The sequence below is a fragment of the Myxocyprinus asiaticus genome, chromosome 34 (assembly GCF_019703515.2).
Source record: "Myxocyprinus asiaticus isolate MX2 ecotype Aquarium Trade chromosome 34, UBuf_Myxa_2, whole genome shotgun sequence".
Classification (NCBI taxonomy): domain Eukaryota; kingdom Metazoa; phylum Chordata; class Actinopteri; order Cypriniformes; family Catostomidae; genus Myxocyprinus; species Myxocyprinus asiaticus.
Genome location: NC_059377.1, coordinates 19,758,880 through 19,785,429, shown reverse-complemented (window position 1 = coordinate 19,785,429; position 26,550 = coordinate 19,758,880). Strand labels below are relative to the sequence as shown.

The 26,550-nt window shown below is 37.9% G+C and overlaps 1 protein-coding gene across 1 annotated transcript in view; it reads left to right on the top strand.

Moving 5' to 3' along the window:
- Positions 1-4,872: 4,872 nt before the first annotated feature.
- The window catches only part of macf1a (microtubule actin crosslinking factor 1a), a 217,384-nt gene continuing 195,706 nt past the window's right edge, over positions 4,873-26,550 (top strand). The window contains exon 1 of the mRNA XM_051670235.1: positions 4,873-5,613. Within this exon, the coding sequence (XP_051526195.1) occupies positions 5,520-5,613 (94 nt within the window). The 5' untranslated portion in view covers positions 4,873-5,519. The remainder of the gene's footprint in view (positions 5,614-26,550) is intronic.

Sequence of the window (26,550 nt, the reverse complement as noted above, 5' to 3'; positions counted from 1 at the left end):
TTTTGTAGTTTGACAGCCTTGGTCCCCATTCACTGTCATTGAATGCAAAAGAACAGCTCAAATATTCTTCTAAACTGATCCTTTTTTGTTCCACGGAGGTCATACTGGTTTGGAATGACATAAGGGTGAGTAAATGATGACATATGTTTTTTTGTTTTGTTTTTTCAGTGAAATATGTGCCTTTACCTTTAATTTTGTGTATGTGCTAAAAAAATTTTGATACCAGTCAGTGATATGCTCTCTAACATTTGAAATTTGTCAATAAATGGATTTATTCTCAGGCTAAATCATGTTAGAGAGTTTACAGACTGGGTGGCCATTCGCTGTTGTGAGTTGTTTAATCGCTCCACACACAAAACAAAGAGGCTTATGAAGCAATAATTTCATACACTTTAAATCTGCTGTGACAAGCAGACTCACAATGGAAAAACACTTCCTTAGAACTTCCATTGGACTGCAATTGCTCCTTTTTTCATTGTTTATTGTTGTTGCCCACCTACAGAGTAAGAAAAGGAGCCAACTGTGATTTCTTCAGAGACATTGGCGTAGCCATATTATTAATACAGTAGTACTGGAAGTACTTTTTTTTTTTTTTTTTTCTCCCAGTTTGGAATGCCCAATTCCAACTACTTACTAGGTCCTCGTGGTGGCACAGTTACTCACCTCAATCGGGGTGGCAGAGGACAAGTCTCAGTTGCCTCCGTTTCTGAGACCGTCAATCCGCGCATCTTATCACGTGGCTTGCTGTGCATGACACTGCGGAGACTCACGGCATGTGGAGACTCATGCTACATTCCGCAATCCACGCACAACTTATCACGCGCCCCACTGAGAGCGAGAACCACTTAATCGTGACCATGAGGAGGTTACCCATGTGACTCTACCCTCCCTAGCAACCGGGCCAATTTGGTTGTTTAGGAGACCTGGCTGGAGTCACTCAGCACACCCTGGATTCGACCTCGCGACTCCAGGGGTGGTAGTCAGCGTCAATACTTGCCAGCTTGGATCAATTTACTTTCTGCTCATTACTCCCAGTAACTCCATTGACATCTACTATGCGGGATGCTCAGGGTTGGGAGGGTTACTTTTGAAATGTATTCCACTACAGATTACAGAATACATGCGGTAAAATTTAATTTGTAACGTATTCCGTTAGATTACTCAAGGTCAGTAATGTATTCTAAATACTTTGGATTACTTCTTCAGCACTGGTAGATTTTTTCACTTGTTTTGACTATAAAAACTCTGCCAGTACAGTAAGACAAAATACACGTTAAAAATACATTCTCTGAAAAACCAAAATATCTTATGCAGTGTTGTTTCATAAACAAGATCAATCAAATGTAAAGATATTTTTATAGGAAAACAATACAAAAATTATTATCAAGAATACGATTGTCCCAGCACATGCAGAGGAAATGGGTCAGATGATGTGTTTATAACAGTGGCTTGAGATGTAAGCATGCTATTTTTATGAGGATCTTACTGTCTGAGCAGGATTGTGTCACATAAGTGTCCTGAACAAATTAATTGGTAACATTTCACAATAATCTTCCATTTGTTAACATTAGTTAATACATTAGGTATCATGAGCAAACCATAAACAATATATTTTTTTTTTACAGCATTCATTAATCTTAGTTAATGTTAGTTGATAAAAATACAATTGTTCATTGTTAGTTCATGTTAGTTCATAGTGCATTTATAATAGTATATGTGGAAGTTAACATTAGCCAAGAATAATAAATGCTGTAAAAGTAGGGTACTACAGGGCTAAAGGCCCCCTAGTTTAAAAATAAAATCTTTTGATTTTATTTTCTCCCAAAACACTAAATAGCGACAAAAACTACCACAATACTTTCCTTAACACCTGTTTGTCACTATACACTGCAAAATATTCCTGATCCTTGAGATCATTGTGTGTAATGTCTAAAGATTGATTTTGAGGTCATTTGATTCAATATTTAATCATTTTTATGTTGCTAATGAGAATCCCTGAAATTAACACATTTATTTTGAGGAAAAATACTTATTTATCATTTTCAGTTTTGTTCAAGGTGAATACATCAAAAGTTTTTTAATAACTGTCCAATAAGTGAAAGGATCATATTTGGGGGGGGGGGGACCCCTTTGCAGGGGCTAAAGGCCCTTATAAAACACATTGTTTTTCTTAAAGGAATAGTTCTCCCCAAAATTAAACTTCTCTCATCACTTACTCACCCTCATGCCATCCCAGATGTGTTTGACCTTCTTTCTTCTGCAGAACACAAACAAAGATTTTTAGAAGATTTTCTCAGCTCTGTTGGTCTTTTCAATGCAAGTGAATAGTGATCAGACCTTTGAAGGTTTCAAGAGCACATAAAGGCAGCATAAAAATAATCCTTATGACTCCAGTGGTTAAATTAATATCTTCAGAAGTGATATGATAGGTGTGGGTGAGAAACAGATCAATATAATATTATTAATATTAAGTCCTTTTTTACTATAAATCTGCACTTTCACATTCTTCTTTTCTGTTCTTTTATTTTTTGGCGATTCACATTCGTCGTGCATATCGCCACCTACTGGGCAGGGAGGATAATTTATAGTAAAAAAGGACTTAAATATTCATCTGTTTGTCACCCACACCTATTATATCGCTTCTGAAGACATACATTTGACCACTGGGGTTATATGGATTACTTTTATGCTGCCTTGATGTGCTTTTTGGAGCATCAAAGTTCTTATCACTATTCATTTGCAATATTTGTTTGTGTTCATCAGAAGAAAGAAAGTCATACACATCTGGGATGGCATGAGGGTGAGTGAGTTAATGATGAGAGAAGTTTTATTTATGGGTGAATTAGAGGGCAAATAGAAATGAATTTTTTAATCCAAAAAGGCATCAGTATATTTCAGATTCAGATATACTTTATTTGTCCCAATGAGTAAAATTTGTTTTGAGTATACATATATGTGCCACTGCGTAAAAAGACAAACATATTGATAACATTCATACAGTCATGTCATTCATAATAGAGTTTAGCAGTTTCATAGCCAAAGGGACAAAAGATTTCTTATAGCAATTGTATCTAAACCTTGGAGTGTTCGAAAACGTCAACCAGATGGGAGTAGTTCAAATTCAGGCTAGTTCACATGAGATGGGTCCAAAGTCATTTTCCTTGCCAGTTTGAGAACAGTTTTGTTAAATATGAACTGAAGGGAAAGGTGGTCTTTATTGCTGTGCGCACCAGATGGTTCAGCTGGAACCTGAGGGTAACTGTTAAATTACCAAACCAAGCAGATATGCCATTCAGGAAGATGGATTCAATGAGGGCATGATAGAACATCAGCATAACCCTCTGGGCCAGTCCAAAAAGCCTAAGCCTACGAAGGAAGTACGTTTTTTGCTGTACTTTTCGACACAGGTTATCAACATGCACATTCCACAGTAGGCTATTATCAATAAATAGGCCTAGATACTTGTATGAGGCAACCTGTCTAATAGACTCATTTTCAATCACAATGAGTGAGTGGTTGCCCACTGACGTAGGATCAAAAACCATTTCCTCAATTTTCTTCACATTTCTTAACATTATTTGCCTACGTTGACAAATTTTGCAGTATAACTTTTGTCCCTATATTTACACAATATCACTTTAAACCCACTCCCTCGCCACCTTTCAAAGCAACCTTCCATTATTATTTCTTTTCACACACATTATGTTGCTCCATCAATATTCAATAAAAAGACATTTATTTTTCCAATCTTGATCAACTTTGTGACCAGAAAAAAAACACAATTTCCTTAAGGTGTGCCTTTAGCCCTGTTGTACCCTATAGTTAATTTTTAGTTCATGTTAACTGTGTTGTAAACTAATGTTAACAAATGAAACCTTATTGTTAAGTGTTACCACTTAATTAATTCAAGGACAATATTTGTGTTTAAAACATTTAGTAAATAATAATGATTTGTTTGAGAAAGTTGTGTGATGAAGGCTTGCTCTGTTAAGCACTATTCTTTGCCACCAACTATGTAACTAAAGTTTTAGGAGTTTGGAATGTACTTATGGTTGTAACCCAAAGCATTACTAGTGGCTGATGAAGAGAGACCCATTATGAATCAAATCAGTGATATTTTTTTTTCTGAACCGACTCTATGCGGCCGTTAGATGGCAGTTCACTGGAGGATTCTCTGGGACAAAAGCCCACCACAATTTACAGTGGTCATGATGAAGTGCGAGAAGCCTGTTCGTCTTGCACCTCTCATCTTCGACCATCGGGGGGCGTCAAAACCCAAGAATCATCGCCCAACACCAGCCGTGACGTCAATTCGTAGGTGAACCCGGAAGTCTAATTCGCCATGGGTTCCCTCTGGATTCTCCTATGGGTTTTTATAATGGGGTTTTTGAACTTATGTGTAAAATAAGGTCTGTGGTAAACATGACTTGATGATACGTGGATGTTTTGTTCTAAAAAATTAATTACACACAGTCATACCTCAAACGTGAATTTTGAAGCCGGCGTTTTTTTTTTTTTAAGTATGTAACTCAATACGGCTTAAAAAAATCACGTTTATGGTATGACTGTGTGTAATTTATGTCGTAGAACAAAACGTCCACGTGTCGTCAAGTAATGTTTACCACAGACCATACACATGAATCCAAAAACCCCATTATAAAAACCCATAGGAAAATCCAGAGGTAACCCATGGCGAATTAGACTTACAGGTTTTTGGACTACAAGCTGAACAGATCTATATTGCCTGGCGTGGCCGTGGAAAGAAGGGAGGGATGGAGGAGGAGAGCGCAGGCACTGCGGGAAGAACAGAGAAACATGAACCCCATTCGCACTGGGGAAAAGAGAGGGAGGAGTGAAATAGTCGCAGACGCACGCCGTGTGATTATACAAGCGGCCATTACATTGAGCTGCATTGAGGGGGGAAAGGCAAAGCAACCGAAGGTTTAAGTCCGCACCGACAAAGGAATATGAGACCCGCTGTCCGGATACCGCTTCGCTGAAGCTTTATATCTGTTTTTGGAAGGAGCCGAACAGACCGCCCACCGCACATAGACACACACCCACACCCACTTGAGAAGCGCACACATATAAACCCAGTCACCGGCCCGCACGCGCTACACTGGACTTTAAATACGATGACAGTAGGGATTTAAACCAATGAAAGATGGGTTTATTTAGTATTGCATTTAAATTTAAACCGTTTGAGACGTTTAAGGAATGTTTACATTAATAATAGATAGACACGTACTTTTATCTAATCTAGTTTTGTTGGCACATTTTAGGAACCACCGGTCCAAAGTAGCTTTGTTCACGAGATTTATATAAATATTAATTTATCGTCACGTCAGATACAATATAATACGTGAAGAAAGATATTGAAACGTGGATAAGTCGATATCCACTGTGGATATTCAACGCAAACGGGACTTGACAGCTGTTGTGGGACGAGCGAGACCCACCGTACTGGATTACTCAGTCAGCGGACCGCTGTGATTCGGCCAGCCGGAGTGAGAGACACTATGGCCGGCTACATACCCGGCTTACTGCCGGCGAATCACTCCCAGGAGAAGGAGTTCGCACAGGCGTATGAGGATGTGCTGGAGAGATATAAAGGTAACCGGTTTGTTACATTGTTTACATTTGTAGAGCCTAGTTGTATACTTGCGATATTTGGTATAATTTATTCATTCTCAGGTGTCCAAGGACACTGGAGGTAGCCTATATGGTGAGTCTTTTTTTCCAGGGGTTTGTGACAGTGCAGAGGATCTCCAGAATTGCAGGCAGTGTTTTACAGTGATCTACATTTAAAAGGAGTTTTTAGATTCATTTCTGTCCAATTTGATCCAGTTGCCCACTACTGTCCCAGCTCGTCCAGCATTTCACCGCTGTCCAAGCTTGTCCACTTGCCCATGGTGTCCTGGATCAGTTGAGAATTGTGTTCAGATGCACAGCATCCAGCACCCTTGAGGGCCTCAGAAGGGTTGTTTGTGTACTTCCTATGACAGTGGCTCTCTGAAATATGAATACCTCAAATCAAATTGACCATGATGGGTATAGAAGAAAGAGAGTGAGTGATGTCAGTTGACTTGGGGAGCATCTGTGATGCAGCCCTGATGAAAACAAGCTCTTAATTATTGATTATTGTAATGAAATGCTTTTCTCTAGGGACCTGGGGACAGCATAAGAAGCCCATTTTGTGGACATTCAGACATATATAAGTAGAAATTTGCTTATTTTTGCTAAATGAGTAAGGTTTTCCTCATGTAAGTACCTCCAACAAAACCCACAAACACAGAAGCTCAATTGCTTTTGTACTAATGCATCTTGTTCCTCTCTCTCGGGAAAATTGCTTGGCTATTCAAATTAATGTTTACATTTCTTTGACTGACGTTCCGCCAATAAAACACTTTTGAAACAACTGGACTAATATGAGCTAGAGTGCTGTCTCTCTTGCCTTCTCAGAGAGCATGGTAAATCAAGCTTAATTAATCGTGCCATTACACCCACATTAGCCTACAGAATATTCAAAGTGGTTGCCAAGGGAGTTGTTTTATTTTGATGAATGAATGAGTCTCATGAAGGGCAGCAAACTCGAGCAGCCCTTAACTTCCTTCTTTTATTCTATTTATATGTATTCTCTATGCATTGACGCAGACAGCCTTCCACTTTTCTTCCCAGGCCAGCTTTGTCAAAGGTCAATAGATTTAACTTTATATGCCCCACTGACTCTCAATTGGACGTTTATGTCACCTTTGTTTTATGCTGGCTAATGTTTAGATGTGCAATTATTCTGCCATGTCATATCAACTCAAATACCATTTATTATTTTTATATATATATATATATATTTTTTTTTTTTTTGTTTTTTTTTTTGTTTTACGTAAACCCTCATGTTTTTCTTTTTATTCTTCAAAAATTCATCCATTATTGAGCCAGTGCACTGTCTCTGAAATAGAAAGTATATTAATTTTAAGTATTTCTTTATATTTAATATCACATGATGGTTTTCAGAGCATTAAAGCTTAAAGGGATAGTTCACCTAAAAATGAAAACTCTCTCATCATTTACTCACCCTCATGCCATCCCAGATGTGTATGACTTTCTTTCTTCTGCTGAACACAAATGAAGATTTTTTTTGAAGAATATCTCAGCTCTGTAGGTCTATTCAGTGCAAGCGAATGGGGATCAGGCCTTTGCATAAACACAATCCATATGACAGTGGTTAAATGTCTTCTGAAGTGATCCAGTTGTTTTTGGTTGAGAACAGATCCAAATATAGCTCCTTTTTCACTGTACATCTTGACAGCAGTCTCCTTGCTGTTCATGATTACACTTCCTATAGCGGCATCTAGCGCTCTGCGCATGTGTCAAGCACTAGGAGTGTAATTGAGCTTGAAATCATGATTGTGGCTAGAGACTGCAATGGCAAGATGTACAATGAAAAAGGAGTCATATTTTGGTCTGTTCTCACCCAAAACCAATGGGATTGCTTCAGAAGACATTAATTAAACCACTGAAGTCTGGTGGATTATGTTTATGCTGAGTTTATCTGCTTTATGGAGTTTTAAAGGCCTGATCACCATTCACTTGCATTGTATGGACCTTCAGAGCTGAACTATTCTTCTAAAAAAATCCTCATTTGTGTTCGGCAGAAGAAAGAAATCATACATCTGGGATGGCATGAGGGTGAGTAAATGATGAGAGAATTTTAATTTCTGGGTGAACTATCTCTTGAAGTATGTAATATCTCCGACACTAGTGCCACCAAACGGAATTGCAAAAATAAACTTTGTTTATAAAACAGGTTTCTAAATCCACCCCTCCATCTGCCGTTGGTCAAACAAAGAGATAGTCCTGCCCCCAACTCACGCCATTGGTTGAGTAACATTGTTGGGGTGGGTCTAAGCGGGTCACTCAAAACAAACAGCAATTATCATACTGCAACAGAAACACAGTGTTCACAGTTTCAGAGAAAATTAACCTATGAATGGCTTACTAATACAGTGGTGGCCAAAAATATTGGCACCCTTGTTAAATATGAGCAAAGAAGGCTGTGAAAAAAAAAATCTGCATTGTTTATCCTTTTGATCTTTAATTCAAAAAAATCACAAAAATCTAACCCAGTGGTTCCCAACCCTGTTCCTGGAGGCCCCCCAACACTGCACTTTTTGTATATCTCCCTTTTCTGACACACCCAATTTAGGTCTTGGAGTCTCCACTAAGGAGCTGACAAGTTGAATCAGGTGTGTTTGATTAGGGAGATATAATTAACCTTTAATTGAAGGAAAATAATTGAAAGAGGGGAAATATCTTATTATTAAATAAATATTTTTCTCCAAAACACGTTGGCCACAATTATTGGCACCCCTAGAAATTCTTATGAGTAAAATGCACTACCGGTCAAAAGTTTTGAAACACTTATTCTTTATTATAATTTTTTTTCTTCACATTTAGAATAATAGTAAAGTCATCAAAACTATGGAATAACATAAATGGAACTATGGGAATTATGGTGTGACTAAACAAAATTCTAAATAAATCAAAACCGTGTTATATTTTAGCATTTTCAAAGTAGTCACCCTTTGCCTAGAATTTGCAGACATGTACTCTTGACATTTTCTCAACCAACTTCTTGAGGTATCACCCTGGGATGCTTTTTAAACAGTATTGAAGGTGTTCCCATCTATGTTGGGCACTTATTGACTGCTTTTCTTTATTATTCGGTCCAAGTCATCAATTTCAAAAACTTTTATTTTTATTTTTATTATATCTTAGTTTTATAATGAAATAAATTTATATGGTGGCACAATTATATTTTTGTCTACAAAACTAATTTAAAACATTTAAGCATACGCCTTCAGATCAAAAGATTTTTAAGATCATGAGAAACATTTCGGTCAAGTGTTTCAAAACTTTTGACCGGTAGTGTATGTCTGAAGGATATTCCCATTCATATTTAAAAATTTTTAGTGCACCTGGGTGACTAGGAACATGAAATTGTTTAGCCATGACTTTCTGTTTCACAGTGGTATAAATATGAGGTAACACACAGGCCAAATTCCCTTAATCAATCACTGTGGGTTAGACTAAAGAATATAGTTCTGATGTGCGGCAAAAGGTTGTTGAGCTTCACAAAATGGGAAGTGGCTATAATAAAATAGCCAAAGCATTGAAAATACTAATTTCACCATCAGGGCAATAATTAAAATGTCCAATCAACTGGAGATCTGAAGAATCGGTGTGGAAAAGGACATGTGTCTATATTGTCTCCATGCACAGTGAGGAGGATGGTTCAAGTAGCCAAAGAATCTCCAAGGATCACAGCTGGAGAATTGAAGAAATTAGTTGGGTCTTGGGTTTAGAAAGTCACCTACATCACCACAAGTTGTTTGGGAGGGTTTCAAGAAAAAAAAGCCTCTGCTCTCATCCAACAACAAACTCAAGCATCTTCAGTTTGCCAGACACTACTGGAACTTCAAATGCGACCAGGTTCTATGGTCAGATGAAACCAAAAAAAAAAAGAGATTTTTGGCAGCAAACACCAGAGATGGGTTTGGCGCACACAGAAATGAAGTACCCAATACCCACGGTTAAATGTGGATGCTGAATCTTTAATGTTGTGTGGCTGTTTTTCTGCCACAGCTCCTGGACATCTTGTTCGGATACATGGCATCACAGACTCTTATCAAATACCAACAGATAAATCTTACCTCTGCCAGAAAGTTTACAATGGGCCCTGGTTGGATCTTCCAGCAGGACAATGATCCAAAACAAACATCAAAATCAACACAAAAATGGTTCACTGACCAAAAAAAAATCGAGGTACTGCCATGGTCTTGCCAGTCCCCTGTCCTGAAACCCATAGAAAATTTGTGGGGTGAACTGAAGAGGAGAGTCCACCAACATGGACCTCTGAATTTGAAGGATCTGTAGAGATTCTGTATGGAGGAATGGCATCAGATCCCTTGCCAGGTGTTCTCCAACCTCATTAGGCATTATAAGAGAAGACCAACACGGTCTCACGAAAAGTCGTATATAATTTACGAGTTGGCTGTTTCGTATGGTCTCGCATGATGTTGTTCGCATAAACTCATGTTTAAACATGATAGGAAGCTGTTGTGTGTGACAGAAGCAAGTAATTGTCTCGTATTAGATGGAAACAATGTCCAGCGACGTCATTGGCTGTAGTGAAAGTCGTAGGAATTAAAACGCGTGAAGTCGCACGATATCATACGTATTAGCCAAATTTAGAAAAGTCCTACAAATCCTGATGATTTCGCCGTGAGAGTGTGTTGGTGAAGACTCAGAGATGTTATCTTGGCAATGGGAGGTTGCAAAAAGTAAAGGGTGCCAGTAATTATGGCCAATGCGTTTTGGAGAAAAATATTTATTTAATAATGAGATATTTCTCCCGTTTCAATTGTTTTACTTAAATTAAAAATACGATTTTTTTTTTATTTTTTTGAATGAGATCAAAAGGATAAACAATGGAGATTTTTTTTTCATAGCCTTCTTTGCTCATATTTACAACTGTAGTTGTCTCTGCATATTAAGCTTGCATAAAAGAAAGTATTTCAACACTGAAAAAGTTACAGATTTCAGCTTTAACCTTTCTTCTACCTGTCAGTATTCTTTGAGTTCCATATGTTATTACCAGACTTTACCATTGTCACCTTCCTCTGCTGTTTGCAGTGAAACTTGAGCTGTCACGCTTGAAATATATGTTTATGTTTTTTAACATTCTTGTATGGCTTTCAGTTGCGTCACTTGTGGCAGATTCATGAGAATAGGAGGAGAAATGTGGATTTGGTGGCTTGTTGAAGGTGTCACCTTGCTGAAATCAGAGTTAGACACATGATCCAGGGATTCAATAATTCAGGGGACTCTGAATGTTAGTGCACGTCTGTTTATGAGAGGGTGGTGGCTATTAGACCATTAGACCAAAGAGTTAACTGAAGAGACAAAAGCAGGATATCTAAGACCGGCTGGTGCCTAAAATGAGAATGTGACTGAACCATGAGTCAAAAAAACAAAAAAACATTCAGGAAGCACAGTGATATACAAACCAAAGCAGACTTCAGATGGGCAGAAATGGCCACAGCTCTGGTCCCGGCCTGTGGTTTGCTGTCACTCAAGAAGACAGAAATGTATATCCTGGGAACATGCAAGGAGAGGGGTGTATGGGGTTACACGAATAAGATGCTTCATGAAATAGACAATGGGTTCATCTGTGTAGGGCCTAAAATTAAAATATCCCCCCCTCAATTCGTTGTTTATCATTTTAAATGTTCTGAATTCTATATTTTATGGTTTAATTGTGCAATTTATCACGAAAAAGCTTGTTTTTTATTTTAAGTGCTCATCGTAGGTATTTGAGGTTTGAGTATAGTCAATGTCATGTTGAAAGAACTTTCAAAGCAGTGGTTGCCCTGGGTCCATATTACAGAAACTTCCTATCTTATCTGACAAGTTAAATAGAACATAAATGTATCTTAACTGAGGTTGCTAATTCTGCAATTCCGTCCTCGTTTGCTGCGGTTCTGCAGAAATCTCCAAAACGATTGGTCAAGATTACAATAGAAGGACATATTTCAAATCAGCAGCAAAATCTGACAACACTGGTATCATAAATTGTGCTGCTTTACCACAGATTATGCTAACAATTATCCCGGCTTGTATAGCTAATGCTCATGCATGCATGTTGATTTACAGGTGATGTCTGTATGTAAAAGGTAATTGGCTCTTTTACCTGTACTTCTTTTCTACATCTGTTGACGGTTGTGTGGCCCAATTTCTCCCATTCATTTTAATAGAAGTGGCCTGCCTCTGCTAAATAGTCTCTGACGAAAGCAACAAAAAGTAGTACCGGTAGTTCTGAGTATAAGTACCTAAAACAGGCTTTAGTTTAGTTCTGCAGTGGGAAAGGGCCTTAATGCAATCCAATCTTGCCACTTGGCTTTGTCTGATGGTTACACCCCACCCATGCATTCTCCTCACTCTGTTTTATTGGCCTTTGGCCTAATCACCCTGTGCTGCCTGCTCCCAGTGACCCTCAAACACACACAAACACTGGTTTCACAAAGTGTGTTTGTGTGTGTCCTTTTCCTCTAGCGAACCAGAGGAAGTGGCAATTTGGAAGGTAGCCTCCTCTGTCAGTTTCTTTGTTTGTGCTGTAAACACCCTGCAGTTGTTCTAGTGTTCTTAGTCTAATCAGCATACAGTACTTGTCATAGCAAATATTTTTATACAGGTACACTACCATTCAAAAGTTTAGTGTCACTTGACTGAAATGTTTCTCATGATCTTAATGATCTGCAAAATCTAGGCAAAGTGTGGCCACTTTGAAGATGCTAAAATATAACATAATTTTGATTTTATTTTGAATTTGTTTAGTTACAACATAATTCCCATATTTCCATTTCTATTATTCCATAGTTGTGATGACGTTACTATTAATCTGAAATGTGAAAAAAAATAAAGAATGAGTAAGTGACCCTAAACTTTTGAACTGTAGTGTATGTTGTGTCTGGCATTTTAAAAGCTTGTTAGTGGTGCTTGCTAAAGGAAAGTACCTATTACTCTTGCTCATACTTTGGGCTGGGGATTTGAACAAACCCCTAACCCTAAGCATTAAACCTTGGGGCATAACTCCTGCATGATTGCAGGACATGAATGATAAAATCATGCTTGTTGAAGTAAGGTGTAAATTTACTTTTCTAAGGCTGCATTTACAGTGTCACAAAAAATCAGATTTTTTTACTCACATCTGACACAGATCAGATATAACCACCTGCACAGGAACATTTTGAATTGATGTACACTTTATGGAGCATTTAAACTTCTTTTTGGAATAAAGGATTAACCAGTATGATTTGCCGCTTTTCTACTATTGGGCCAGTGCGAGCCAGGGCTATCAATTGGCCAGCCGGGGCCAATAGCCTCGGACCTCGAGCCATGAGTCCAAAATCGATCTGCTTTTCCACCATTCAGCCAATAGCCTCGCAGCGCTGCCCTAAAACACGCCATCAATATGCCACCCTGGTGCTAATGTCACACACCCCGCCCATTTCACAAGCAAGAGTGAAGCTCAAGTTGAGGTATCATGTTATCTAGTAATCTAGAATACTGATTTTATATAGTTTGTAAACATAGCTAGCTAGCAAGAGAAGTTAGTGTTGACAACTCACCGGCTGTAACTGACATGGTGTCCTAAGTGGTCTCTCCACTAACAGCGGGACAATGTCTCAGCACACCATGCATGATCTCAAACCATGATCTTTGGGCACGACTTTGTCCATTGTGCATTTTAACGAATTTGTACTGTGCCTGCAATTTTATTATTTTTCCTGAACCTCTACTGTTTGCTGGATACACAACCTGCAAGTTTAGCGATCTTGGCACTGAAACCTCTGACCTGACTCAGCGAAACTATGCCTTTGACATTGACCCTGCCTCAATCCCCAGTTGGCCTTGTTTGGCCCAAGGGTAATCGGTGAGTCAAAGGCAATTGGCCATTGGCCCTGAGGAAGCACCGAGGTGGCAGTGGGAACGCAACTGGCCCTGGCACGCACTAGCACGCCCTCATTTGGCCCGATAGTGGAAACGCAGCTATTAATTACCTATATTGGTGACGACTGACAGCGGGCTCTGTTTTAAAATCATCATTTGATAGTGCTCAGGTTGGTGAAAGAATGCTTGCATGGGATTCTTGCCTGTAAATCGTCTTCTCCTTTAATTGTAGGCAATTTTTGTGATGTATATAAATATTTATAAGAAAAATGGCATGTAAAATAAAGGCATGTTCGTTGGTGTTCATGCTAAACACTCATTAGAACTACTACTAAAACAACACTAAATAGTGCTGACAGACAGCCTAGTGCATCTTGGTTGGTAATTAATGTAAACACAGTCGGTTGTCTTAAGTTAATGTAAATGGGGACAAAAAATGTAATACAGTATGGTCAAAAGATTGGATTTGTGCATTAAACCTTGCAGTGTAAATGCAGCCTAAGTGATCAGACTTATGCCAGGTTTGCCAGGAGGACTATAAATCAGGCAAAAATAAAACTGAAGACTTATATTGAAAACGTGTCCACAATTTCATATAGACTTGGAGGTGAGCTCTTTTGACCACATAGCAATATGCTAAAAACACTCAGGGGGGGCCTGGGTAGCTCAGCGAGTAAAGACGCTAACTACCACCCCTGGAGTTGCGAGTTCGAATCCAGGTCTACTAAGCAACCAAATTGGCCCGGTTGCTTGGAAGGGTCGGTAGGAATAACCTCCTCGGTTCGCATATAATGTTGTGTGTGGATGCCGTGGAGAATAAAGTGAAGCCTCCACACACGCTATGTCTCCACGGTAATGCGCTCAACATGCCACATGATAAGCAGATTAATGGTCTCAGACGTGGAGGCAACTGAGATTCATCCCCCGCCACCCGGATTGAGGCATCACTACGCCACCATGAGAACATAGAGCGAATTGGGAATTGGGCATTCCAAATTGGAGAGAAAAGGGGAGAAAAAACCCCCCACTCAGAACATCTTAGCAATGCCTTGGCAACTATCCACAACACCCTAGGATTGTGGCTGTCACTTTTGCACAACATTGTCTTCAGAAAATAGAACATCTAGTTCTGTTCTGTTGAGAGGTAAGTTGATTCCCTGATTGGAGATGCCTTCAGGGTTTGATTCTTTTTTACATGGAAAATCCCAAATACATTCCACATAGTTTGCCTATTGAACTTTCTGCTGGTTTGGAGGGGAAATAGGAGCTGAAGGCAGAGCACAGTGGCAGAAAAACGATCGAGAGATGGGTCGTTACAATTCTATTTTTCCACATGGCCTACTTTCCTCTCGAATCCCTCTCATTCTCCCTCTCACAGTAGACTGGTGACCATGAGTAAATGCAGCCTTAGCCTTGGCCTCTGCGACTTCCCCTCACTCACTCATTCTTTCTCTTCTTTTCCTTCCCTACTGCAACGCTGCAGGATTTCCCTCCCTGCACTTCCTGTTTGGCCATATTCTGCACCGGCACCAGACTGTGTCACTGGAAAAAAAAAGCTTTCACTGATCAATCCTCTTTGGTTCAGGATGTTAACTGACAAGGCGGAGGCTTCTCATTGCTTATCTGACATCCTTCCTTTATAGCAAATCACTCCATTGTCCAGGGTTCAATGTGGAGTTTTAGTGTCTAATGTTGCATTTCTTACATTTATGTATGAAATGCTTTTCTAATTAAAAAAATAAAACTTTTATACTTTTAAGTGCTGTACACTGCACACTATTTCTAAAAAGAATGGTAGCCTGTGTGAAACTATTTGCAACAAGTGATGTCCAGTTATATCTCAAAAATATATCAGTAAAAAGATACTGAATTCCATGCAGTGTATACAGCACATTTTAGCAGATAAGGTTGAGTATGTCATAGATATGCACAGTACGCTTAGGCTTCATCCTACATACTGCAGTATGGGTAGTATGTCAGAAAATGTTTTTTTTTTTCTTGTCTGGTCCTCTTTGTAAAGGTGCTGTAAGCAATTTTAGCTGTTCTGGAATTTCCACAAGCTGAGCCATTGGATTAGCCACAAAACCCCGCACTTCAAAGATACCAAATTAGCTTTATTGAGACTGACATGTCCAGAAATGGTTGTCAAAAACAACAACTTCAAAATAGCATCCTCAACTGACAACTGTTATGAACAACATGGCATAAATATGGCAATAAAGGAACAGTTCACCCAAAAGTTCGCCAGCACATTGATGGTCCAAAAGTCACATTTAGGCAGCAATAAAGTAATCCATCCGACTCCAGTCGATCAATGAATGTCTTCTGACACAAACTGATAGGTTTATGTAAGAATCAAGTCGATAATTAAATTGTTTTTACTCACCGGAGGCGCAATGGCACTTACGTAACACTTCGCATCAGCTGCTGACAGGAAGTGCTTTTTAAAAGTTAATAATATTTTAATTATCAATTTATTTTTTACACAAACATATAGATTTGCTTCAAAAGACATTCATTGATCGACTGGAGTTGTGTGGATTACTTTTTGCTGCCTAAATATAACTTTTGGACCGTCAAAGTGCTGGCATCCATGCACTTCTATTATAAGGACCTAACAGAGCTCTATCTTCTTCTAAAAATCTTAATTTGTGTTCTGCTGTAGAAATACAGTCATACATATCTGGGATGGCATCAGGGTAATTGAATAATGAGAGAATTTTCATTTTTGGGTGAACTATTCCTTTAAGCCTCAATAATTCGCTGCAATACTATGAGAAAGTGCTAAATGATTGACTGGCAGAATGCACCACTGACTGCGTCCCGCGGACACATTTTTGTTTGCTGTTTGCACTTTAGTCTAGTGCTGTCACAGAAACTGGTGTGATATCTCATGAGACTTATTTCATTAATATCTTTCAGGTAGTAGGAAAATTTTTTGGATACCTTTCCATGAAAAAAATTGCTTACAGCACCTTTAAACTCTCTGCACTCCTGGTACATTAGGCTGGCGAGGACTGGCCCACACTGCAGTACTCCAGCGTGCAAAGAGATCTTGCGTTATGAACTTTCAGCGGTGTATGGGTACCTTCAAAACTCCTGCGGTGACTATTTCTTCACTGTAGTCTCACAAACTTTCTGCTGAACTGTAACATGATTGCATTTGACTGAAAATCTCTAGCTCTTCTTACAGAATTTCCTCAGGTTTAACGATTATTAGACTCCCTGCTGGGTGCGAGTTGGCCGTGTTGAGCGGTGCTGGTGATCACTGGATGCTGATCTTTGAAGACATTCCTTTTGATTCAAACATGGCAAAAAGTGCAGCTGCTGTGTTTTAGTACCAGGCTCGGCCAGACACACACACACACACACACACACACATATATCGCTCTGTTCTACCTCGGGGTTGTAGCCAAAAAAACAGAAAAACCGGAAAGAATTAATAGGAACTGAGATGAGGTTTGGAGCTGGACTGTGAAATGAGGGTGCAATGGCAGAAAGAGAGACTGTGATTGTGAATTAATTATGAAGGTTGTGTTAAAAGCATTTGGCCATGGTTCCTTGGACATTGACTAATGATAGATTTGTAGAAAAGATTTGGTCTGTTTTACTGCACCTAGCACACCAAGGTTTCACATATAAATTTAAAAGCCCACCATTTACACATACTGTGGACTAATTGCCAAAAATTGGTCTCATTTTTTCAGAAACCCCTTTTTTAAAAAGACTCATAAATAATATTTGGTATGTTTACAATTTTATGATTAATCTTTCTGATGGTTCTGTTCACTCCGTCTCCCTCCAAGTAGTCTTATTTTATTCCACTAGATGACAGCAAGTACTCGAAACATTTTTTCTCTATCACCTTCCATCACTAAATGCTGATCTGAAATGTAGGCGTGCTCTAACACATTTTATCCCTCACGGTTGAGCTTGTCCATAGACATTCAGTCTAATTTTCAGTTCAAGCACCACCCCCATTGTTTCATCGAATATTGGCCTGTGAGTGGACTAGAAGCTCAATCTAGGTGTCATTAGAAAGCTGAAACCCTCCCCTTTGCGATGATGTATAACATGTTATCATCAGTAGTCGATAACATATATTTTCGTTGATTTGTTTAGCATGCTTTCCCTGCTGGATCATATATTTTGTTCTGGACATCTAAGATACATTGGATTATTCACACAAGCAAGCTCACAGACAAGGAAAAAAATTGCTAATTTTTAAGAAAACTGCGTAAGGTAAGAGCAGATATTTTTAGCTGTTTGGGGCTTACAGCAACAGTGATCGGTGCATAAAAGAGACATTGGTATTTGATGTCTTATAAATATCATATTTCACTTTCTGATTCTTTTGAAAATCTTTCAAACTGTGGTATTAGGGCAACAAAATAAACTGCACGGTTGCATTTCTGAGACTGAGAGCTTTTATTTGAGATATGATTAGTCTATTTAAGTGCTATATGATAGACTTTTATATTCAGATTAATATTTCGTCAAATTTCTTTTTAGAATACAAATTCACAAGTCGGATTTCACCAAAGTTGAGCTTTTGAATGCAACAAAAATGAAAATCCGTCTTCCCACTCTCCTCCATCCCTGAGCATATGATTGGAAGTAAATTGAAAACAGTCTCGTGGGAACACCCCGTAACACTGTAAAACAGACGTAAACTGTAAAACTGAGATTACATGACATTTCCTTATCCTCTTCAGGTGGTGGGAAGCACCTGTGTGTATGTGTGTAAGAGGAACATCAACTTCACGCATCCTCTCCTGCTCTTTATAAGTGTGTTTTTGTAGGAAACTCCATTTGTCATCCTACGGATTTCAGCTATCCATGGACAGTCATTGAGGAAGGGTGGCTTTATGTTGCAGCCTCTCGATTACACATGTTAGTTTGTATTAGTATTACTCTGAGATATACATGCTCCTGTGTGTCAGAGCAGCAGAGCAGTTGTTTGAAGTTCACTCATGGCTCATTTAGAGTGTAGAAGCCTTGAGATGTAGTTGTAATTACAAACAGGTCTTCCAAATCTGAAAGGTTACACATTTCTTTTAACTTTCATCAATACTGTCATTTGCTGATGGTCATTCTGGTCACAAACATGAATCATGGAACATACCATGGAATTGTTTTGTTTAGCGGCCCCTGTGGTGTCCATACAAAGTTTCATCAGATTATAGATAGCGTAGTTTATAAAAAAAAAACATTAAATGATGGAATGGTGTTATGTTATTTAGATTCTGCCAAACATGGTTAAATACACTGATATATAATATAGAACTGGATTGCTCATGTCATCATAACAGAGAAGCCACTGCACCACCATATTGCTATGCCCAAACATTTCAGTGTCCCTATTGACTTAATAGGATATAATCGAATTTCAGTGAGTAAACATTAGTCATTCAATCACTGATTATATATCTGAAATCTGCCTGTTCATCCCTACAATGCAAAATCCTACATATGTAATTATTTATTTATTTAAAGAATTTTTTCTGTTTCTTGAAAGCCTGAGCGAGTTATGTGTATCTGTATCCACCTCTAACAAACTCTAAAAAAAGCGAACAAATCAGCTGAATGTAAACAAGTTCACTGAAACTGAGGTAAGATACAAACAGACATTTTCAGACCTATTTATTGTGAACATCGAAGTGTTTTTTGTTCAGAGTTACTTGTTTTATGTTTTTATCAAAAAGTGCCTTTTTTCTCGAGTTCAACTGAATAAGAGTGCACGCTCACTCCCTCTATCACATGCGCAGAGAGGGAAGAGCTGGTTAAAATTAAACTCATGCGCTATAGGTTTAAATGGCAAATGAACATGTAATTTTATTCCATGACAACAGCGAGCTCTTCAATATGAAATCGGGCAAATCCCGGGCATTTCAGGATAATTAAAAAACCCGGTTTGACTTTTTTAAGGACCCTTAGAGGCAAACGGACATGGTGTCACCCCAAAAGAAGCAAATATTATAGCTTTTCATACTTGCATTACAACTTGTGGACAGTTTTCCCGCTTCCTTTGGTGATTGTTGTGCTGCACTGATAGACTGAACACCAGGGCAGGTGAATGCTCTGACATCGCGATCTGTGTATATCTTCTCCCTCGTAATTAATATTATCCATAACGAGCTAATTAATCATTAAACATGATTGTCACTAGAGGGCGAAATGTAACTGTCATATCCGCAGGTCGGAGACGGTGAAATGGGGGTGTTGTAGTCATTGCTGCTCTATGGGCATACTAAGATGGCCGCTCGAACACTTCCAGTGGCTTCACCTCCTGCTGGCAGTTTAACGTTGCATTAGTGATCCAGTTATATATATATTACACTGGCGGCTAAACGTTTAGAATAATGTACAGATTTTGCTGTTTTGGAAGGAAATTGGTACTTTAGTTCACCAAAGTGGCATTCATCTGATCACAAAGTACAGTCAGGACATTAAAAAACAGCACCATCACTATTTGAAAAAAGTCACTTTTGATCAAATCTAGACAGGCCCCATTTCCAGCAGCCATCACTCCAACACCTTATCCTTGAGTAATCATGCTAAATTGCTAATTTGGTGCTAGAAAATCACTTTCCATTATATCAAACACAGTTGAAAGCTGTTTGGTTTGTTAAATGGAGCTTAACATTGTCTGTGTGTTTGTTTTTGAGTTGCCACAGTATGCAATAGACTGGCATGTCTTAAGGTCAATATTAGGTCAAAAGTGGCAAAAAAGAAACAGCTTTCTCTTGAAACTCATCTGTCAATCATTGTTTTGAGGAATGAAGGCTATACGATGCTTGAAATTGCCAAAAAGCTGAAGATTTCATAAAAAGGTGTACACTACAGTCTTCAAAGACAAAGGACAACTGGCTCTAACAAGGACAGAAAGAGATGTGGAAGGCCAGATGTACAACTAAACAAAAGGATAAGTACATCAGAGTCTCTAGTTTGAGAAATAGACATCTCACATGTCCTCAGCTGACAGCTTCATTGAATTCTACCTGCTCAACACCAGTTTCATGTACAACAGTAAAGAGAAGACTCAGGGGTGCAGGCCTTATGAGAAGAATTGCAAAGAAAAAGCCACTTTTGAAACAGAAAAACAAAAAGAAAATTTTAGAGTGGGCAAAGAAACACAGACATTGGACAACAGAGAATTGGAAAAGAGTGTTATGGATCTTAACCCCATTGAGCTTTTGTGGGATCAGCTAGACTGTAAGGTGCATGAGAAGTGCCCGACAAGACAGCCACATCTATGGCAAGTGCTACAGAAAGCGTGAGGTGAAATGTCACCTGAGTATCTGGACAAACTGACAGCTAGAATGGCAAGGATCTGTAAAACTGTCATCGCAGCTCGTGAAGGATTTCTGAAATTCTTTTTCAAATTATAATAGTAATTTTTCATGTTATTAATGTCCTGACTATACATTGTTATCAGTTGAATGCCACTTTGGTGAATAAAAGTACCAAATTCTTTCCATAAGAGCAAAATCTGTACATTATTCTAAACTTTTGGCCGCCAGTGTATATATAGTGGTTAAATATAAAATAATATTTTAATACATACACTATGGCATTATCGTGGTATTAGCATGTAATACATAACTTTTTACAAGGGTTTGACACACCTTGTGGATAAATATGTTTGGTAATATAGTTATAGCTGATGCCTGTGTTGATTATGCGTGTTTTCAATGTTCCAAAAGCAGTTAGGCACATGACTCTCAGCTGAGAGCTGTGGTGGGAATATTGCCCACTGATTGTGGTGGCATCTGATTCTTTAGTCACATCAGAGTGTGAACCTGAGACAGCTTTATACCCCTGTTAGATTTCCAATAGTTTCCACAAAGGTGAGTATTTTAAAGTTCGGAAATATCACCTTATTAATTCCAAAGAGAATGTTCAAGAGGAAATGGCTACAGCGGTTTATAGAGGCCAGTAATGTTTCCCCAAGCAATATTTACAATTTGACAGACAAAAAAAGCAGCTGTAGATAATTTTGTTAGGTACTTAACTCACATTAAAGAGCAGTTTACTCTTAAATATTAAGAATTAACTTTTCATCTTACTGTTATTCTGGACTCAAGCTTATAAAACTGTAAATGAACAGTTGATAAACCAGAAAGTGACTGGGCATTTGCCTGAAAGATGAGAGATTTGCCATTCAAATTAATCCTGCTGATAATCTCTCTTCCCGGTTGTGTGTCCTACAGCAAGACCTCCTGCAGAGGCAGCCCTAATCTCATCCACTTACTAGACAAAATTATAACCATATTATAAAAAAAGTGCAGCACCTCCCCACCTCACCTGCACAGTGTACTCACCTGCAGTCTACAGGTCTATCTGTGCTTATTGTAGCTTTTGACTTGAATGCCCTAGTGAAGATGTCCACTGTGTTTTCTTCTTTTGCTTTTTGTGTGCTTTTCTCTTTTTCCCTGGGCAGATAAGTGCTTCCAGACTATCTCTGCAGAGTCAGGGAGGGGTTAACACCTTTATTCAAACCTGTGAATGTGTGATGTTAAGTTTTGGGGTGAGTCTCAGGAAACCTGTCAAGAACATGTCATATTTCACCTCAAAAATAAATAAATAAATAAATTCTGCAGAAGAATTTCTCTACTGTAATGTTTCCAGATGTTTTACCTTTTGAGGTTTTTTTTTTTTTTTTGTAGTTCTGTAGTTGGTAGTTTTAAAAAAAATTATTATTCTTATTGATGATTCTCATTACTGTAATACACATTTGTTTTATGTAAATTGTTATAAATTTCTCAGCTCAGTCGACAGGATTTGTGGCATAATGTTGATTAGCACAAAATTTAAGTTTAAAAAGCAAAAATATGGGTTCCACTTACAATAGAAGTGAATGGAGGCCAATTCGTAAATGTTAAAATACTTTTTCAAAAGTATATTCACAAGACATAAACAATATTTGTGTTAGCATGATTTTAGTGTGATTAAAATCGCTTACAAACCTTTTCTGTGTAAAGTTATAGACAGTTCTTCAAGTTTGCCATGATGACGTAGCAACGTAAACCTTAATATGACCATACAAATAGTGATTTTAAACAACTTCAATGCTCAAATAATAAAAAAATGTATGTACTTAAGTAATGAATTAATGTAAGGGCTTTCATAAGATAACAGATTTCTGCCGTTAAACCCACAAAAAATTGGCTCCATTGACTTCCATTGTAAATGCCTCACTGTAACCTAAATTGTTGCTTCTTTTTTTTTTTTTTTTTTTAAGAAAAGGAGGGATGAGTCAAAATTATTTTTTGTGATAAACTACATTATGCCACAAATGCTGTTGATTGAACTAAACTTGTATTAAACCCAGAATATTCCTTTAAGGGAAGCACAACAAATACTACCATAAGTATTTAACAATTTAAACATGATCTATGTCATATTTTTGGATGTTAAAATACATGCTTCTATCCCAGTTTAATGAGCAGAGATAACTGCAAGTAAGGTTGATAAGTTGAATACTGATGTAAGGTCCATTCATAAATTGATTTCCCCTAAAATTCTAGAAACCTGCTTGAAATCAGTCATCGTTTTGCAGTTTTGTTTGGTAATGCTAGTGGCGCACCTAGAGCTGTAACGATTATGCAGTTTTGCTAAGGATTAATTGTCAAACAAATTGTTGAGATTATGACTATTGTCTGTTTTAGGGCTTTCACGATTAATTGTCATATTACTATGAGCCCGACCGATATAGGATTTTTGAGACTGATACCGATTTTAGAGAGGGACAATTCACTGATTACCGATATGGTGACCAATATAGCTAATTATTGAGCTGGAATGAAAACAGACATTTTCTATGTGGATTGTGCACCGATTTTGCACCAATATGACTATGTAAAGGTTCTCAGAAGGCTACTGTCTTAAATATTTTTATCAAAGAATATTTGACATTATTATTATTATACATTGTCAACAAATTCTAGAAATGAACACTGAGAAAATAAAGAATAAATAAAAATAAAATAAATAGCTTAATGAACATCAGTACTGTTTAGTATCAGTCAAATGCTGACCATTTAAATAAATAATAAATAAAAATATAATAAATAGCTAAATAAACATCAGTACTGTTTAGTATCAGTCAAATGCTGACCATTTAAATAAAGAATAAATTCAAATAAAATAAATAGCTAAAGTAACATCAGTACTGTATGTTTAGAATCAGTCAATTGCTGACCATTAAAATAAAGAATAAATGAATCAGTCAATTGCTGACCATTAAAATAAAGAATAAATAAAAATACAATAAATAGCTAAATAAACATCAGGGGCTGGTTGTACCAGCTATACGTACTGTATGTTACAACTTAGCCTAGTTGTGGCTTAAATGGGCAATAAGTCAAAATTTACACTCTACTAAATATTTGAGCGTTGCACCATGAAACTGAGGTAGGACGTAACCCTACGTTTAAACTAAATATATACGGCAACCTCCGACCAGTATTAACTGATGGAATAAAAAAGCAGACTCATTTAATGACATCAATGAGCTCATGTTTTGATTGACAGACATCAGTCCTTTCGACATATATGATGGTATTGGCATTTACATTCATTTACGAGAGAGAGAAAAAACGTACTTTTAAGCAGCTTTTCAGCATGAAACCGATCTAACGGTGCCGTTTTTGGGGTGCGTCGCCCGGTGTCAAGTTTCAACACATTCAAAATATATATATAGGATATTAAAATGAATAAATCTCTATTTTTCCAGCCTGTTGTATTAGTATATATCACCCCTCATTTATTTTAGATACAGATCCTATATATTATTATTTACACAGGGCAAATATACTATTCATTAAATCTACTTTTATTATGTATCCTATTTTTATCTCTGGAAAACCAGACTTTTAAATATTACATTTTATAAATGCAACAACTGGAATTGTTCGGTTGAAGGGGGTACCAAACTGCGAATCCTGAACAAAACAGTTTGGTGAATACATGTTTACACGCTGACAAGGTATGAAAGTAGCTACGTGGTTAGCTAGTTAGCTATAAGCTCGTTGTCATTACTTACTGCACTGACAAACTATAGCTGGCTAACAGCAAACAGATGTGATAAACATGAGTGATATGGTTGTCAGGGACAGGGTTAACGTTATATTAGTTATATAAAATTATGGGGTCATTTTTTATTAACTTTCCAGTATGTATTTCACAAACTAGTTAGCAATTTAACGAGAAGAGACTGCTCAAATCTGCACCGTTTAACTCCGCCCTGTCTGCAGAGCCACCGTCAGCTCAGAGTCTCTGTATAATATCGGCCGACCTATATATCGGTTGGGCACTAATTGCTATCTAAGTTTTCTCTTCTTCCGTGGTGCACTGGCATAGACCGTGTCAAACGCGGGACATGGGGTGTAACGTCATACATTCTATGTCTTCACCTTTGTTAGGTCTGGGTACTAAGAGTCTCCAGTTTTGTCTTCAGTCCTCCTTCCTCATCCTCACATTCTTTTGCTGTGGCAGGAATTAGTAGGTCAGTAGTTTCTGACAGTGATAATCTGTATTTGGCTTGAGCTGTGTTAACAAGCTTTACTCTTAATTGACAAGGCTAAAATTATCAGTTTAGGAGACAAACATGTCTGTGTGAGGTGGTGACATCAAATAGGCTATTTTAGTTCTTTCAGTGAGTGTTGTTTCATTGTTCACCTCAGTATCATGATTTAGACATTGAGGTTTGACACTGTGCTTTGTTGTTTCATTGAAGACTAATAAAATTAGGTAAAAGTGTCCTTAGTTCTTTAGTTTATTATATTAGTTCCTAACCTTCTAGTATGTCCTTACAAGTGCCTCTGTCAAAATAATAGGTGACAGATGGCATGGATGCTTGGTAAAATGAACAGAATAATACACTGAGATTCCCGTATGTCTGCTCAGCATCCAGCTGTTCATTTTCACATACCATGCTATTTTATATGCAGCCTTTGAACAAAAATCTACACTGTTTAATGCAAACCCTATGCCAAGCAAAATGACATTAGCCTCTACAAAGGAAACATTTTCTTTATGTTCTGTAAGAATTAAAGGGGTCCCCCCCACCTCCCCCCAAATTAAAATTATGTGGTCATTTACTCACCCATCATGCTGTTCAAAACCCATATTGTTTACCCTTTTTTCCCTGGGACAAGAGGAGAACATTTTAAGAATGTTGATGCTGCTCTTTGCCATACAATGAAAGTGCCAAGTCATACAGGCTTGGAACAACATGTGGTTGAGTAAATAATTTTCCTTTTTGGGTAAACTATTACTTTAAGCTGTTTGTATACTAGGAAAAAAAAACAAGGATAAGGCCAAGATCTTCAATTGTATTCTCACACAATAGAAAATATTCTGTATGTCAGCAGAAGTGAATAGAAAAAATGTTTGCTCTGCAATGTTGCTAACTTTGCTGCCCTGAACTGCTCCCCAGTTATGTAATTCCTATGGCTGATGTTCCCTGGATCATGCCAAAAACATTGTGGTTTAATTAAGTTATGTTTTGACAGATTCTGCAGAAAGATTGATGACTCTTGTTCAGGCGTAAACAGTTATTGCAGTCTTGATTGTTCAGGTTGGGTTTTGTTAATGTGTTTTTGCATTTCTGGATCTATCAATGGGCTGGAGGGGGGTCAGACAGTGCTTCTGGTGAAGGATGACCCACTCCATCTGTCTGGGGTTAGGTGGTGTTTATGCTAATCGTTCACCCGTTGAGTTCAGGGCATCCAGAGCTATTTTGAATGCCCAGCCATGTGCCACCATGCATGAGGAAAGCAGTCTTGGTTAAAGGCCGAATTTTCAGTATGAAAAACATGCACAACAAGATTCTGAAGCATGGCATCTCTGTAAAACTCTGTGTATGTCTAAAAATGTAGGCCTATGTACAGTAAATATAGGACATATAAAGTAGAAAAAGGAGGGAGTAAGTGAAATGGAGAAAAGCAAAATGACTAAAGTAAAGCCACTGCAAGTCTGACAGAAGTCATATAATGTATATAAAGTCTATAGTTATGCACTTCAATCAGTTCTCCT